Source organism: Dama dama, chromosome 16 (genome assembly GCF_033118175.1).
Source record: "Dama dama isolate Ldn47 chromosome 16, ASM3311817v1, whole genome shotgun sequence".
Lineage (NCBI taxonomy): Eukaryota > Metazoa > Chordata > Mammalia > Artiodactyla > Cervidae > Dama > Dama dama.
In genome coordinates, this window is record NC_083696.1 from 31,848,528 (window position 1) to 31,866,182 (window position 17,655).

Sequence of the window (17,655 nt, forward strand, 5' to 3'; positions counted from 1 at the left end):
GCTTTATGATTTCCTGGTACAGGTCAACCTAAAATATATTCACAACCTAAAAGTTGAGAGTTATGTTTTATTTGGTGGGCATCTGGGGAGTTCAAGACCGGGAGACAGTATCTCAAGTGCCTCTGAGACAACTGCTGTAAGGTGAGAAGAACAGCCAGGTTTTATAGAAGTTCTGCAACAAAGGGCAGCTAGTTGGAACATCAGAAGATTATTGTTAATTAAAGAAAGCAGATATCCCACGTTAAGGAAGTTTGTGCTTTTCTGTGAAGGAGACAATGCAAGAGTCTCAGCTCACTGAAATAATTCCTTCTATATGCATCTCAGCTATGTATACAGGCCAGGATTCTGTGTTTTCACATCCCAAGTTCCCTTGGGCTCACTGTAGGGAGCGTCCGAAGTCTGCTGGTATTCTTGCTGTGTTCCCTTAGAACACACGCTCACGTTGGCAGGCTGCAACTGCTGATGACTATGACAGTCTTATTTACTGATATGGCAGGAAATACTCCATTTCTCATATGGTTAGTCTATATGTTACTAATCTTGTGGCATCTTCTCGGGTAGGTGTGGCTCAACAGTGCTTCTCAAACTTCCGTGTGCCAGAAGGTCACCTGTGTGCTGTTTAAAACTCAGATTTCCAAGCTCCATACTGAGAAAGTCCTAGAGGATCCCGCTTGGGCAGCATCCAAGAGCCTTCGGGGTTCCTCTGCTGCACACAGGTGGAGTGTCCCAACGCTCAACAAAGGAGCGCTGAGAGATAACAGCTAGAGGGAGATCAAGCCCACCTGGGCAGGGCTGGTGGGAGAAAAAGGACACATTTGTGAGTACAGATCCCCCAAATACCTGTTTTTCCTTGGCCCCTCTATCCTGGGCAGTTTCGGCCAGGACTACGTGAGCAAGACCAGAGGAGACGTGAGCAAGACCAGGAGTGTGACGATGGGTGTGGTCGGCTCTGGGTTCCGGAAAATTCCTCCGGGCCGGAGGTGGGGGACGTTGCGGGGTGGGGAGGGCGGTCTCCCGGGGCCCTTCTCTCCGCCGCCGCTTCTCACCTCCTGTGAAAGCATCGAGACCGCTCTGCTGGTCTGTCGGAGCCCAGTCCCGAAGGCGCGCCGGGAGCCTCCGGTGAGGAGCTGGGGAGGAGGCTGAGAGGGGGGCGCGACCAGGCTTTTCCAGCTCCCGCCGCTCAGCGGCCGCGGGCCAGGGCGCGCGCACCGCGGGGCCGGGAGTCCGGGCGCGGTCCCGGCCTCGCCTCCTCGCGCTCCCGAGGCCGTCTCCTCCGCGCGCCGCGGGCGCTGGCCAGAGGCGGGGACTCGCCGCTGCGGAGGCCGCGAACGCGGCGGCGCTGGACGCTGCCCCGGGCGGACGGGAGCACGAGGCCGGCGGCGGTGGGAGAGCGGCCCGGGCGAGCAGGGAGCCGGGCCCCCGCAGCGCCGAGCGGCCGCCGGAGCCGCGGCAGGAGGTGAGTAGGCGGCGCGCGTGCCTGGCGGCCCTCCCCCCGGTCGCCCTGGCCCCCTTCTCTCTCCTTGTCCCTCCACGGCCCCGGGCCCGCGCCCAAGGACCCCGCGCCGGGCCCCGGAAACACCCGCCTCCTGGCGCCCGGGCCGCAGCCTTTTACCGGAGTGGGCTCGAGGCCGGCCCCGCACCTCCCCGCCCTGGAGCCTCCTTCCCCGGGCCGCCCAGACCCGCCGGGTTCCGCCTCCCGGGCTCCGCTCCATTGCTGGGCTCCCCTGAGGAGGGCAGTCTGGGGCGATGCGGGGCCTTTCTTTTTGTTCTTAGCTGTGTCACGCGCGTCGGCATCCAGAGTCAAAAGCGAGCATCCCCAAAGTGGCTCTCGTGGCAGCGGTGCGGGCGTGATCGGCACGCGGGGAGGGCGGGCTGGCCGCGCCGCTCGTCTCTTTCCCCCTCCGCCCCGGGCCGCCGCCGCGGTGCCCACGTTGGCAGCGGCCGCGTCCTGGCAGGTGAGCTTGACACCGGCTCCTCGGTCTGCGAGCTGCCCGAGCTCTTCCGAATCCCGTCTCAGGGATGCTCCGGGTTCCTTCTGTACCTGTATTTCCCACCTTTGGCGGCGTGGAGGATCCACAAAACTTCTGCTCTGCCGTAAAAATAGTCTCCTGGGTTTACATACTCTTTATATGGCACACCCTACTTAGTATTTTTAATGATTGTCTTTCGGTAAAACAAAATAGGCAAAATAACCTGTTTCGATGAGTGTTCGTTTCAGCGGAATTTTAGAATCATTGTATTCAGCGAGTCGTGGGGATGCTTGAGATAGCCCGTTTCCAAATATGCAAAACCAAACTTGTGTGACTTTCACGGCTTTGCGATTTCCTTTGGCTGGTTTGTGGTCTCCAAGGTCCAGTTGCCCTAAATAATGCAAATATTGAGGGACATTACTAGGGGCAGAGTAAGATAGTCTAGTAGCCTGATTACATATTTAACAGCTTTCCGGTGACTCTTTGGCTCCTGGCCACGAGATTGACTCACATTTAGGCAGTTTTAGTATTTCTGAATTTTTTTGTAGTATGGGGCCTGAGAAGTTGAATCCCTTGTTGGTACTTGTGGGTCTCCTAGTGCATCCATCCATAGCTCCCCCTCCCTTAAGGTAAGTGCAGGCTACTGTGAAGAATAAGTTTATTTGTAAATGGAAACCAGTAGCTTGCTAAGACTTGTGTTTTTTAGGTCAGAACTGAATTTTTAAGGTGTCAGTGGTGAAAAGACATTGAATTCTTAGGATGTTTAAAGAAAACAACACTTCAAGACATATTTTCTTCTCCTGTGAAGATATCACCTTTTCTCCCCATTGGTTTTGCTCAGAAGTGAAAGACCAAGGAAGAGAGAGAGGAAGGAATGCTGAGGGTGAGGGGTGGAGGTCAGCATTTGGGAACATTGCTATTAGAAAATAAGGATGCCATTTGTTTTACAATTGCTGGTCCAGTTATTGATGGGGGAATGAAAACATTTTGCATTTATATTGGTTTTTTCAGGAGTGGGGCTGAAACAGCAGTGAGAATGGTTGACCGTGTCAGGCCCAGGGCCAGCTTCAGTCCATTTATATGGCCACCTTCCCCCAGCCAGGAGGGAACTGCTGATTCCGTGAACGTTGCAGGCCAGCTTTCTGCATTTGAATGAAGCACAAAGGATGGCCAGGCAGAGCCTGGGGAAACTGCCTGTGTGGGAAGAGTTGGAAGGTGGGGTGTCGCTTTCCACTCGCCACGCTGGGCAGAGGGTCGGATCCCATCACTGGCAGTGTAGTGAAAGGGAACATGAGGTCGTGTGGCCCTGCTTTTAGACAGTCCTGGAGTGGTCCAGGAGGGGCTGTGAGGGGAGGCGGGGACTGGAGTAGAGGCCCTGTGCCTGGGGCTTTAATTCAGTTGTATTATTGTTTTCTGTAGGGAAAAAAATAGTAAATTGCCTTAGGAAAAGGTTGATTTCTTTTTTAATGACTTAAAATGGGAAACAACATCTGTAACTGGGATAAGAAAAAAAATCACTTTTTTGTTTAAAAGAAAAAAGTGGTTAACATTATTTTCTAAAACTTCGCAAAAGTAGAAGGAATGGTCTTGATATACCTTTGTGCTTAGTCGCTCAGTCTTGTCTGACTCTTTGTAGCCCGCCAGGCTCCTCTGTCCCCTCCAAGAATGCTGCAGAGGGTTGTCATGTTCTCCTCCAGGGGATTGATCTCCTGACAGGTAGATTCTTTGCCTGCCGGGCCATGGGGGCTTTCACCCTAACAAAGTGTGAATGGTGTTTCACTTGCTCCCCCAAGATGGTCTTAGAGTGTGGCTGCTTTCTAGACTTTTTCAAGTTACTGATGAAATTACATTGAAAGAGAGACTTGGCTTGAAGTTTAAGGATTATTTCCAAAATTCCCAGAGAGCCTATTTTGCTTCACAAAGAAATGTCCCCCACTTTCAGGAAAGAAAATGCACGCCTTCTCAGATTTTTACATTGTGATCTTATTCTCTTTCAAGACTGCATTAATAAAACTTCCTCTCACTAAGATTTTGATGATTAACTAGTGCCTGACAGGAAGAACACATATGTAAAATTACTGTATAATGAAATAGTTTGCTGTGGTTTCCAAGCTTTTTTGCTCATTCTTGTTAGTAAAACAAAATTTTAACATCTAAAACTAGTACACCATAATGTCGATTGTATCTCAATCAAGACCAGTTTTTAGCACTCCTCTTGTGTGTCTGTTACTTAATTATAAATTAATCTACATGTGCTAATGTTGTAGCTCAAGATCCAGGATACACTTAGGGCTGGGTTCATTGTTCATTGTGGAGGTAAAACCCTCTTTCAAATACTCCTTGAATTTTGAGGTTTTTTTGGGCTGGATCTTGTTAGGTCTGAGTACATCATCATTGTTTTTAATTGGTGATGTCGCTCAGATGAAGCTGACTCGGGGTGGGAAGTGCATTCCTAACCCCCAGCTTGTGTTCACCTGTGCTTGCGTTTATTAGTATAGCTTTAATCTGTGCTTTTTATGGGAACCTTAAAGCTTCATATCCTCTGTGAGGTTTAGCTTAGTTTTAATTTGTGCATCTATCTCATTATGTGCTTGCCCAGTCAGAGGAGTGCGTCAGGGACCTCAGAGGGCTGGTGACAGGTGACCCTTTTGACAAAGGGACTTTGTGAGGGTGCAGACAGTCCCTGCTTTTACTGGCACTGTTAGTATTTCAGGGTAGTGTAATCAGTATAGTGTAACACAGTGTAAAGTAATTAGTGTACACATAATATATTTAACTTGTTGGTGTAATATTTACATTACTAAACGTAGTTGCTATTCTACTTTTTGGACAAAAATAAATGTAACTTCTAGGATTTTTCCCCCAGGCCAGGTGGAGCATCTTTTACACCTTCTGGGCTGCATATGCCCTGCTGGTAGACAGCTGTTTTTCTCACTTCAGCCTCAGGTAATTGTTTCCTTTGATTCTCAGAACCACCCTGTGAATGCAGGTATAATTGATTGCACTCCCCATTTTTTTTTTAATGAGTAAAGTTAGACTTTAAAAGGTTAATACCAAGCAGTTCTTTTCAGTTAATATTTGCTTGGTGACAAGTACTCTCATTTAATTTTCACACTAGCCTTAGAAGACAGGGATAAGCCTTCACAGGGGAGCCCAGGAGATTGGGGGAAATGAGGAACCACCCCGTCACCAGGTCAGAAATGGGCTGCCCTGAATTTCCTCTCAGTTTCCTGCCCAGGCTCAAGACAGGAACCCCGGTTCTCTTAGTGTCCCTGGTGGTGGGGGCCAGCACAGAAGAGAGCTGGGAATGTATTTGAATGAGTTCAGTTTGTTTTTCTGCTTCAGAGTGCATACATATGGTATCATTGTTTTGTTTTAGAGGAAGCTGTAAAATACTGTGATTTCATCTGGGAATGCTAGAAATATAACTTCGAAACTTGCTAATGTTACCATTGTATATCTTCCTAGCATCTTGATTTTTTATTGTTACTGTTTGGCTTTTGCATTAAAGATAGGCTCCTTGAGGGAAAAAAAGATATAAAGCAAAAAATGAAGTCGTCTTTCTGTTCCTCTCTACTTCCTCCTCTCCTACTCCAACTTGTAAATATCTTTCCTTATAAACATTTGCTGTACATTTTCTATTATAGAAAAAGTATTGATTTATTGAGTATATTTTTAAAATTTTTCAACAAAAATAGGATATGAACATTACTATTTTGTAACTTTGTTCATGTAACAGTTTAAGTTTTGATCATCTGTTGCTCCATAACAGATCAGCTGTGCAAGCTTAAAACCATCGTTTAGTTATTGCTTCTGGTTCTGTGAGTTGACTGGACTGCAGTCTTTTGAGGCTCAGCTGGGCTGGAATTTCAGGATGGCTCATTTGCTATTACTAGTTTTTAAAAGTATTGCCTTGGTGAGTTCTTGGACAAAATTTTAATATACTAATGATTTTAGAAAAAAAAATTTAAGCTATTTCTCTGATTCCGATGCTGCCAGAACTGGAGGGTCTAGCCCATCAAAATGCTCTCCGTCATTTATATCCATGCAGCAGGTAGATGATACCTTATTTTTCCTCTCTGTTTTCTGTATCAGTGAGGGAGGGTCCTGTAGAAGCCATGTTGCTCTGGAATTAGTGATCACTTTGTTCTGATTGGGGCTTCCCTGGTGGCTCAGATGGTAAAAAATCTGCCCCCAATGCAGGAGACCCAAGTTCTATCCCTGGGTTGGGATGATCTCCCCTGGAGGAGGAAATGGCAGCCCACTCCAGTATTCTTGCCTGGAGAATCCCATGGACAGAGGAGGCCGGTGGACTGTAGTCAAAAGCCAAGGAAATTTGGGGAATCCAAACTCAACCTTTAAACAATATGGAAATGTTTAAACAGTATAGAAATGTTTCCCCGAAGATAAACAATGCACCCTCTTCAACATGCCTTTCCGCTTCTTAAGAATAAATTGAGTGCGACCAGAACAAGAGGCACTTCTCAGACCTGTCCAGTGAGCTCTGGAGGGCACAGTTCTCAATCTTGACCTGTATCAGCATCACCCAGAGAACTATAATCATGTGATGCTGATGCTGCTGGTCCAGGGACCATACTTTGAGAACCACTGAACTACAGCAGGTGTTGGCAAACGTTTTCTGTAAAGAGCCAGATGGTATTTTAGGTTCTGCAGGCCCAGTGGGTTGTGTCATAGCTACACAATTCTTGTAGCCTGACAGCCATGACAATATGTAAATTAATGGTGACGGCTGTGTCCCAACAGACCTTTATTTATGTCAGTGAGATTTTAATTCCACTTACTTCTCATGTTATGAAATATTCTTCTTTGTTTTTTTTCCAATTAAAAAGTTTGAAACCTGAGCTTTTCAAAGTGTATAAAGACAGGTGGCTGGCAGGATTCTGCCCTGAGGCTTCAGCTTGCCGACTCCTAACAAGAGGAGGAATTTGGGAACACTTGCTATCATGTAGCCATGGCGTCCACAGGGGAGTTGGCCCTTCTGCAGAAAGTCAAGTGCTGGAAGAAACACAATGGAATTGGTTCTCCTCATTCATCTTCACTCATCCATCTCATTCTTTGGTATTTTCACTCCATAGCACTAAATAGGCACATGAATTTTGACATTTTTTTCTTTTTAAAACATTTTATTGAGCATAACTGACATCACTATTAGTTTCAGGTATACAGTGTAAAGATCCATTATTTGTATACTTTGCGAAATGCTCACCACAATAAATCTAGTTATCATCATTGCACATAGTTACAAAAGTTTTTTTTCTTATGAATTTCTAAGATCTACTCTCGTACAACTTTCTGATATATGATATGGTATTATTGTAGTTACCATGCTGTTAAAGGTTTTTATTTCTAAACTATCAGATTCTAGAATTGGGGGAAAATTGAGGGATGGGAAAGTGGGAGTAGGAGAATTGTATACTTCCTAGTAAGTTTTTAAAAGAATTTAAGAATTTAAAAGAATTCAATGGACTTGTCATTTAACCCTAATGGTTTAGACAGGAGTTTACAGATTTCCCCAGAGGGGCCAGATAATAATACATCTAACTGCTTCAGTCTTCATTCTAACTGAGTAAATCCCCATGTTAATAGTTCAACTCTGCCTGGTAGGCGGAAAGCAGCTGTGGGCAGGACTTAAAGGGCTGGGAATGGCTGTGTTCACCAAAACCTTATTTACACAATAGGCTGCTAATGGCTCTAGGCCTCAGTATGCTGACTCCTGCCTTGGAGACATTCTTGGGGTGGGGTGGAATATCTTTGAACCTTCCAAAAAAATGCTGGTGACCAACCCTGAGACCTCAGCGCTAAGTGAGGCGTCCTCCGATCTGTTTGCTCACTGAGGTGGCTTCCGAACTCCATCCAGGGCACTTCCGGCTTCATTCAGGGCACTTCCGGCTCTGGCCCTCCGCCCACCTGGTAAGGCCATTTCTTCTGAGAAGGAATAAAGCTGCAGCTCCCACATTGTTTGGAGAAGCTGTATTGTTCCTGCAGTGATGACATTGGTCAAACAAGTCAATCTGATCTGATTGCTTGTGTATTTGCCTATGTGATTAAAAACCTCTATGTGAAAATGAGGAAACGGAAAGACTATTTAACTAGGAAGTTCAAAGGGCTCGTGTATTTAACCAGTTGCCCATTTTCTTACGCTTTTTATTAAAACAAAAAAAGTCTGTGTTCTCTTATAAAATTTTTGCTTAAAAGGCAACAATAATTTTAACCAGTAGATTGAATTGCTTAATTAAGCCAGTCATTTTTTTTAAAACGACTCTTCCAACTCACCACGAAACATTTAATGCAGATACACCTGGAATTTCACAGAGTTTAGCTGATTTAGGTTAATCTTTTTCAGTATGTCAAGTGACTATAATCAAATATAAGACAAAACACATTCTGAAGCCTAAATTATGACTGTTAATCTGTCTGACAGACTGTCTCTGACCCACTTCCATCACCCCCAGTCTGTATAAATTCTAAAGTGGAGGAGAGTAGAGCCTTTGAAACATTTGACTACTCTGACTTTGAGTGCCTGCCTTTAGTTTTCATCAGGCTTTGGCATTTTCCCAGCCCTGACTCCCTTCATCTTGGGCAGCAGTGTTTCTGCAATCCTGGAAGTCTTGGGTGAGGCATGTTGCAGGACGAAGGGTCACTGTTGGCCCTTTCTCCTTCATGGTCATCTTACCTGGGCAGCCCTCTGTCCATTGGGAGCCCAGGGCTCTCCTTATTGTGCCCTCTGGGCGGCTGCACCCCGACTGACCTGCCGAGTGCTGGGTCGACCCAGGGATCGAACCCAGGTCTCCCACATTACAGGCAGATTCTTTACTGTCTGAGCCACCAGGGAAGCCTCTTCTAATATGATAGCATTCCCTGAGCCACTTAAACTATGTGTCAGTTGTGGTTCTAGGCACTTCTCTTCTCTTTTCTGGTCTATATTCCTCATGTAAACTCTCTGAGTAAGACAGTCAGGGTTCTGTGGTTCTTAAGAGGTGGAGCCAAATCTGACTCTGGCCACTGGGTTCTGAGTTTGTTCTCTTAATGCTTCCCTGGCTTCCTGTTGCTAGCACGACAGTCTGTCCTGTCATAGCCGTTCACTAAACTTTTTTGACTGGCTAAAGGAAGGAGAATGTTAAATGATGATCTGTATACTTCCTTGAAGTCAGAATTAAGTTACATTGTTTTCAAAGTTATAGTAACCACCCTGACTCACATCTGCAGGTATAACAAAAGATCAAGTGAGGATCCCTTCTAAAAGGGTATTGTGAAGGGTTTAAGCATATGACAAAGATGGCCTTTCAGAGAACTGAGTGAAAATAATTATTCCATAAGAGGGTGCTCAGAGAACTGGCTGGCCGTTCCAAAAAAAAAAAAAAAAAAGTTTTCCTTGTATTTCTGTACTTCTTAGGTCAAAAAGAAATTCCAAATGGATGAAAGATTTAAATATAAATATGAAACCCATAGGTATGTTGAGGAGATATGGGTAAATGTATATCTAGACTTAAAGTAGGAAATGTCTTTCAAAATAAAGCAAAATCTAGAAACAATGAAAGAGTGATGGGATTAGATTATTTTGAAAGCACCAACAATAGCCAAAAATTACGGGTAAACTATTTCATAGAGAAAGGAGGAGTGGGCCTACTTGTTGGTAATTTAAGAAATGTCCCAAGTTATTTTAATGCCTTTTGAGGGTTAAGAGCAGCTGGAATAGAAGGAATAGCCAGTGGAGTAGGAAGAGGAGGACTTTTAATTTTAATTTTACACTTCACTGTGTGTGATTTTTCTCCCCAATTGTATTTGTAATCTTACACACACACACACACACATATATATATATATATATATTTTTTTTTTTTTTAAAGAAAGACTGTTTTCGTGATCAAAAACATGATAAAGCGGTGGAGATGCATTTTTAGCAGATCCATAGAATTTTCTGGAACTTTAGTATTTCTGAGCATCACTGTCTGTTAGTACATACAGTGCTTGCTGATAGCAACTGACAGTTAAATTTAAAACTTTTTTTCCTCTTTTGTCCCAAGAGACCAGAAGCTAGTGAAGAAGGCACCAGTCAGTGGAGGCTGGACTCAGCCCTCAGTTCTATGTGTGGGAATTCTGGAGGTGCTTTGTTTTAGGTGATTTCCACTGGATTGCTCTTACATCCCCTTCTCAGCTCCCACACCCTTACCTAGAGAGAGAGGATGTCTCCCAGGGACACGACTCAGCTACAAGTACCATTGGGGGAGGGCTGGCTCTCAGCTCTCCTGTGTCCTCACCTGCAGGAACTTCACCTTGAAGCTGAAGACACCTGGTGCTGTCTCTTCCCCTCCTCCCCCGTTTCCTTCTCCCCTTCTGCCCTCACCACCTCTTCCCCGTCCTCCATTGCTGGCCTCACTTGGCATAAAACCGTATCTGTTGTGAGGGAGACCATTATTACGTGTGATGTGTGCATTGCCTTCCTTCTGATAAGGCCCTGTTGATCTGGCTCAGCGAAAGCCGTTTGCAACAGTCCACTAACCTTACCCTTCCTGGAGCAGGGCTGGGACCCAGCCAGACCGGGCTTGGGATTGAAGGCCAGGAGCAAAAACACGGCTCCTTCCTTGTCGGCTGTATTTCTGTTTCTTTCCAGAAGTTTGCTGCTCCCTGCAGCCCTTGAAGTCTCCTCCTGACTTGGCTGTGCTGCACAGATACGGGCTCAGAAGGGAGAGAACAGTGTTCAAAGGAAGCCGGGCCAGTGCCTCTTTCTGAGGCAGTCGGGGCACTTCCGGTCCTGGCTTCACACGCCTCCAGGAGGCTTTCCTGCTGGGCTCAGGGAATGTCAGTAATTGGGTGTCACTGACAATTCTATCAAAGGATAGAAATCCCTCCCCTTGTTAGGAATCAGATCAAAAAGACTTCTTTGGGGAATAATGAGAAAGGGAGTCTTTCTTTCATTTTTAAAAGACTTTTTGATGTGGACTGTTTTCAAAGTCTTTTGCTTCTGTTCCATGTCTGGGTTTTTTTGGTGGTCAGGCATGTGCGATCCTAGCTCCCTGACCAGGGATTGAACCCTCACCCTTTGCATTGGAAGGTGAAGTCCCAACCACTGGACAACCAGGCAAGTCCCTGGAGTCGTTCTAGTTGTTCTAATGTGATGTAGAAGCACTAATATTTGCTGTTAACTGCTTATAGAGATGATTTCTCAAATTGTCCTGGGAGGTAGAAACTATAGTTATCCCCATATTTCAGATGGGAAAACTGAGGCGTAAGAGAAATTATGACCTGCCCATGGTGTTGAGCCTGTGTGATGGGTTTCTGTGACGGGGCCCACTCCCACAGGCCTGTCCCAGGGATCTAGCCGCACTGCCCGGGGAACATATCACCTGGTCCGGGTGTGCCGTGTACAGTCCTCTCTGCTGCCAGTGCCGCATTTCAAGGAGGAAACATCAGCCTCTGTTTCGGGGCAGGCCGCCTTCCTGTTGGTTGTGATGATGGATGTGGAAGGTCCAGGGCATGGCAGTCCAAGTACTGAGGCCTGTGTGTCTGTTCTTACTCGGCAGGTTCTCAGCCCGGCCCTTGAGATGATGGGATTGGGAAACGGACGTCGGAGCATGAAGTCACCACCGCTCGTGCTGGCTGCCCTGGTGGCCTGTATCATTGTCCTGGGCTTCAACTACTGGATCGCCAGCTCCCGGAGCGTGGATCTCCAGGTGTTCTCTTGGTCCTGTTTGTGTGGAGGTCACAGAGTATTTAGAGCTGCTGGGTGCTGGATTCTGAGGAGTTCGCGGTTTATCCGCTCCTGAGGCTTTGTGCACAGTAATGCATGTTCTGCAGGGCCCACCGCCCAGCCTCAGGCCTGGCCCCACACCAGCCCTGCTCTTGGGTGGGAGAGGACCCCCTTGTGACTTCTTAGGCTTGCTGCCGGGAGATGCCTGTCTGCCCTTCCTGTAAGCTAACAATTTTTAGTCAGGCCTTTGGGGCTGGTTCTGGAAAAACAACTTAAGTACCCTGCCCACAGCCCGTCTGGTCCTCCATTCCACATTCAGTACCCGAAGGTGTGGGCAGTGTATATGGAGAGCGGGTGTGAGAAATGTATTTAGAGGTACCAGTCTTGACCAGCATCATTTACTGATATTTAATAACTTTATCTTTCCTATTTATTGCCACCCGTCGTGGACCAGCAGTACTGAGCGACGGCCAGGACTCTCCTTGACCACAGTTCAGTCAGGCTTTGAGGAGCCCCCTTCTTGAGAAGGCTTCAGTCCTGGCCCCCATCCTGTTTTTGGCCTGCCTAGCCCAGGCTCAGCAGAGAATCCTGCTAACTCACTCCTCCACCCGTGATGCCCAAGCAAGCTCCTCATGCGTTATCATTGATGGGCCTGCCTTTAGCAAGACTCCTCCTACCCTCTTGGTACTTTTCCACCCACCAACCCCTTCTCTCTGCTCTTTGGCTGTAAATCCTCAGCTGTCTCTGCTGTACTCAGAATTGAGAACGGTTTCTCTCTCAACTGCAATAGTCATGACCTCTGTTGCAGCAGCCTTGAATCAAGTTTTCCTTATCATTTTAACAGGTATCAGAATAATGTTTCTTTAAGGGTATGTTGCATACATTGCCTTCTTTTGTACTCTGTCAGGCTAGGATCTTGTTCCCCACCCCACTTGACAGAGAAAGGACAAGGGGAGCTGGGACTCCAACCCAGTCTTCCTGGTGGCAGAGCTTGAGTCCTCAGGAAGCCCGTCCCTTAGGAGTGTTTCTGGACTCCTCTGGTGCTTGCCCCACGCAGTTGTAGCGCTTTTGTCTGAGTTTCCCGTGGACCCCTGTTTTCTGGGCAGATGGGGTTTTGGTGTCCAGAGAACTCAATCTGTTTCAGAAATTGTTTCTTATAAAGAGTGTTTAAGTGCTGTGTTAGTGAGGAAAAGGAACTAAATATTTGAGCGCCAGCTCACACCAGGTAAAGCATAAAGCATTTTATGTACAGACCATTTTATGGCAGACCTTGGCCATATCACAGATTGAGTTCCAGACTGTTGCAATAAAGTAAATAGTGCAATAAAACAAGTCATGTGAGTTTTTGCTTTATCAGAGCATAAAAGGTTATATTTATACTGTACTGTACTCTATTAAGTGTTCAGTAGTGTTATATCTTAAAAAAAAGTACATACCTTAACTTAAAATACTGCTAAAAAATGCTGACCATCATCTAAGCATTCAGGGAGCCTTAGTAACTTCAAAGATCATGATCTCAGATCATCACAACAAATATAATAATAATGAAAAATTTGAAATATTATGAGAATTACCAAAATATGATACAGAGATATGGAGTAAGCAAATGCTGTTGGAAAAAATGGTGCTGACGCACTTGTTCCATGCAGGATTGCTGCCTACCTTCAATTTCTAAAAAATACAATACTTGTGAAGCTCAATAAAATGAGGTGTGCCTATACCTGCCTCAGGCAAGCCTGGCAGAGTCCCTGTGAGGAGTGTGATGATGTTTCCATGGAGACACACAGTAGACACACAGATGCTCAGAGAAGTGAATAGCCTCTAGAATAGCCTGTGGGAGCATCTGCACCACTCACCTAGAAGATCTAGCCCTGGACACACACCATGTGTGAATGGATACACCGTGAACACACTTGACCCTGGCTGGAGGCTGTGGGGTGGTGTTGCTGAGGGAACGGGGCGGTCTGGTCTGAGGATAGCTTCACATGGTCCTTATGCTGCGGTGTCCTTGCAGACGCGGATTGTGGAGCTGGAAGGCAGGGTCCGCAGGGCGGCTGCGGAGCGAGGGGCCGTGGAGATGAAGAAGAATGAGTTCCAGGGGGAGCTGGAAAAGCAGCGGGAGCAGCTGGACAAAATCCAGTCCAGCCACAACTTTCAGATGGAGAGCGTCAACAAGTTGTACCAGGACGAAAAGGCAAGACCCGCTTGATTTTCCTCTTAATTCTGTTCTGAATGCCATTTATACCCTGTTGAATTCTCCTCAATGGGAGGATAAGCAGCTGTGTGTTTATGTGAGCTGTTGTTTAGTCACTCAGTCATGTCCAACTCTTGGCAACCCCATGGACTGTAGTCCACCAGACTCCTCTGTGCATGAGATTTCCCATGAATCTGATGGGAATCCAGATTCCCAGAATACTGGAGTGAGTTGCCATTTCCTCTCCAGGGAATCTTCCTGACCCAGGGATGGAACCCAGGTCTCCTGCATTGGCAGGCAGGTTCTTTACCACTGAGTCACCAGGGAAGCCCTTAGAAGGAGTGAATTTTGTTGACTGGGGTGGGGAGGGGTCATCAATAAGAAGTGAAATTAAGTAGAGTGTTCAAGGATGAGCTGGAATTGGAAACACAGACGGGAAGGGCAAAGAAACCGCATGTGCAAAACTGCATGTGAAAGAACATGGCTGTTCAGATGTGGGATGAGCCTCTTGCTCAAGCTTTGGGCGTTTCTGCATCTTGCTGGTAGTCCCTGGGTGAGCTTGTTGGAAAATCTTTTGAAGTGGTGATAAAAGGGAGAAATGCCAAAGAACTGTCTAAGCATCAGGTTCATCCTCCTGTTAACCTTGTTTTCTTACTTTCTGCAAATTTGTGTTAAGTACCTCCTCTGTGCCAGCTGTGAGCTGGATGCTTGTATCTCACAAAGGAACAGCGTTGTGCCCATGAGTATCCCACAGGGAGAGGAGATGCAGACCTCCTACTAAATATGCACGAAGAAAGTAGGGGACCCGAAAGTGCTGGGTTTTATGTTTAAAAAATACTAGACCCTGCACAGATTTTAGAAGGGACTTCTGCTAATGAGAGAAGCTTTATGTGTCTTGCTTTTTCTGGCTTGCTTGGGACTGTGTGACTCCGGTTTCCTGTTTGTTACACTGTGTAATGGTATGAGTTACTAATATCTTCTTTTCTAAAGGGCAGCAGACTCATGACCATTTATTTCTTTGAAGACCTGGCTACTAGTTTGTACTAAAATCAAGTCCATTTTCAAGATAACACATCTCAAGATATGACTGCCTTCCAGTAAATCAAGCATTTCCCAGAGAGAGGCACGTGGCTTAGATGAGCCAAATCTATTTAAAGTCCTACTAGTTACCAGATAATGAATCATTTCTAAACAGGGCCTCAGACTTCTCCTATGTGACTGGTTTGAAGAGTGAGAAATTTTTTTTTTTTTTTTAAATCTGAAGAGTACGTTCTCATAGTCACAAATGTCTGTTTCTTCTCTGAATTGTTCCAGTTTTAATGCTGTTGTAGGAAGGTGCTGCCTCATTTTTCTTATATGTGGGTGACGCTGTGTGTGCTCCCGAAATCCTCTTCAACTGTGTAGAATATGACCTTGCTATTTCTCACATGCTTAACTTCTTGAAGTACATTTTGGGAGGACATAGGGCTTATTCTTAAGGGATGAAGTTGGCAGAAACTCCATGTGGGATTTTCAGGGTGCGTGAAGTGGTCTCTGACACCCAGGCCTCTGCTGGGTTAGGAAGGAGGCGTGTTGATGGGCCCTGGGGAGTGTTGTACTGAGAAAGGGGACCCGGCAGAGACCAGAGTTGTGCCCCATCAGGTCTGGACTGCACCGGGCAAGGTAGGAAGGACCGTGCTGGTTTAGTGGTTTGTCAGGGCCTGACAGACAGGCTGAAACCACCCTGAGCAAGGTTTCCCTTCTACAGGGAGGGAGGAAAAAGAATGTTTTGTGTGCCTTTCTGCCTGCCTCTCCACCCCTGTGTGTATCTGTTATTACCTGGAAATCTGACTTTTTTTCCCTTAGGAAGAATTACTTTTTACTCTGAGCCTCTGGCCTTTCTATATTTTATTTTTAAATTTTTTTTTTTTCTTTTTGAACATTCTTTGGCATTGCCCTTCTTTGGGATTGGAACGAGAACTGACCTTTGCCAGTCCTGTGGCCACTGCTGAGTCTTCCAAATTTGCTGGCATATTGAGTGCAGCACTTTCACAGCATCATCTTTCAGGATTTTAAAAACAGCTGGAATTCTGTCACCTCCACTAGCTTTACTGTAGCAGTACTTCCTAAGGTCCACACTCCAGTATGTCTAGCTGTAGGTGAGTGACCACACCGTCGTGGTTATCTGGGTCATTAAGACATTTTTTTGTATAGTTCTTCTGTGTATTCTTGCCACTTCTTCTTACTCTCTTCTGCTTTTGTTAGGTCCTTACTGTTTCTGTCTTTTATTGTGCACATCCTTGTATGAAATGTTTCCTTGATATCACTGGTTTTTTTTTGAAGAAATCGCTGGTCTTTCCGTTCTGTTGTTTTCCTCTATCCATTGTTCATTTAAGAAGGCCTTCTTATCTCTCCTTGCTATTCTCTGGACCTCTGTATTCAGTTGGGTATATCTTTGCCTTTCTCCCTTGCTTTTCACTTGTCGTTTTTCTTCAGCCATTTGTAAGGCCTCCTCAGACAACCCCTTTGTCTTCTTGCTTTTCTTTTCCTTTGGGATGGTTTTGGTCACCACCTCCTGTTCAGTGTTAACAAGCTTCCGTCCATAGTTCCTCAAGTACTCTGTCTACCAGATCTAATACCTTGGATCAATTTGTCACTTACATTGCATAATTATAAAGAATTTGCTTTAGGTCATACCTGAATGGTCTAGTGGCTTTCCCTTCTTTGTGTAATTTAAGTCTGAATTTTGCAATAAGGAGCTCATGGCTTGAGACACAGTCAGCTCCAGGTCTTGTTTTTGTTTACTTTATAGAGCTTCTCCATCTTTGGCTGCAAAGAATATAATCAGTCTGATTTTGGTGATATCCACGTGTAGTGTCATCTCTTTTGTTGTTGAAAGAGTATGTTTGCTGTGACCAGTATGTTCTCTTGGCAAAACTCTGTTAGTCTTTGCCCTGCTTCATTTTTGTTTTTTTTTTTTTGCCCTGCTTCATTTTGTATTCCATGCCAAACTTGCTTGTTACTCCAGGTATCTCTTCTACTTTTGCATTCCAATCTCCTGTGATGAAAGGAACATCTTTTTTTGATGTTAGTTCCAAGAGTTCTTGTAGGTCTTCATGGAACCAGTCAACTTCAGCTTCTTTTGCATTGATGGTTGGGGCATAGATTTAGATTACTGTGATGTTGAATGGTTTGCCTTGGAAATGAACTGAGGTCATTTTGTCATTTTTGAGATTGCGCTTAAGTACTGCATTTCAGACTCTTGTATTGATTATGAGGGCTACTCCATTTCTTCTAAGGGATTCTTACCCGCACTAATAGATACAATGGTCAATTGAATTAAATTCGCCTATTTCCACCCGTTTTAGTTCACTGATCCCTAAGATGTCAATGTTCACTCTTGCTGTCTCTTGCTTGACCATGTCCAATTTACCTTGTTTCATGGACCTAATGTTCCAGGTTCCTATGCAATATTGTTCTTTACAGCTTCAGTCTTGACTTTCACCACCAGACACATCCACAACTGAACATTATTTCCACTTTGGCCCAGCCACTTCATTCTTTCTGGAGCTGTTAGTAGTCGCTCTCCGCTCTGCCCCAGTAGCATACTGGACACCTTCTGACCTGGGGGGCTCATCTTCCAGTGTCGTATCTTTTTGCCTTCTCATACTATTCATGGAGTTCTTGAAGCAGGAATACTGGAGTGGTTTGCCGTTCCCTCCTCCAGTGGACCACGTTTTGCCAGAACTCTCCACTGTAACCTGCTCATCTTGGTGGCCCTGCATGGCATGGCTCATGGCTTC

At 45.7% G+C, this 17,655-nt stretch overlaps 1 protein-coding gene across 4 annotated transcripts in view; it reads left to right on the top strand.

Moving 5' to 3' along the window:
• The first annotated feature begins 609 nt into the window (after window positions 1-609).
• Window positions 610-17,655, top strand: part of GOLM1 (golgi membrane protein 1) — a 54,956-nt gene continuing 37,910 nt past the window's right edge. Inside the window, exons 1-3 of one of the 4 annotated variants that reach the window (XM_061163729.1) lie at window positions 610-817; window positions 11,513-11,662; window positions 13,694-13,873. In XM_061163729.1, coding sequence (XP_061019712.1) covers window positions 11,534-11,662; window positions 13,694-13,873 — 309 coding nt within the window. In that variant the 5' untranslated portion in view covers window positions 610-817; window positions 11,513-11,533. Of the gene's footprint in view, window positions 818-966; window positions 1,120-1,333; window positions 1,457-11,512; window positions 11,663-13,693; window positions 13,874-17,655 lie in introns of those variants that run through there. The other 3 variants (XM_061163728.1, XM_061163727.1, XM_061163731.1) reach the window with 3 other exon arrangements.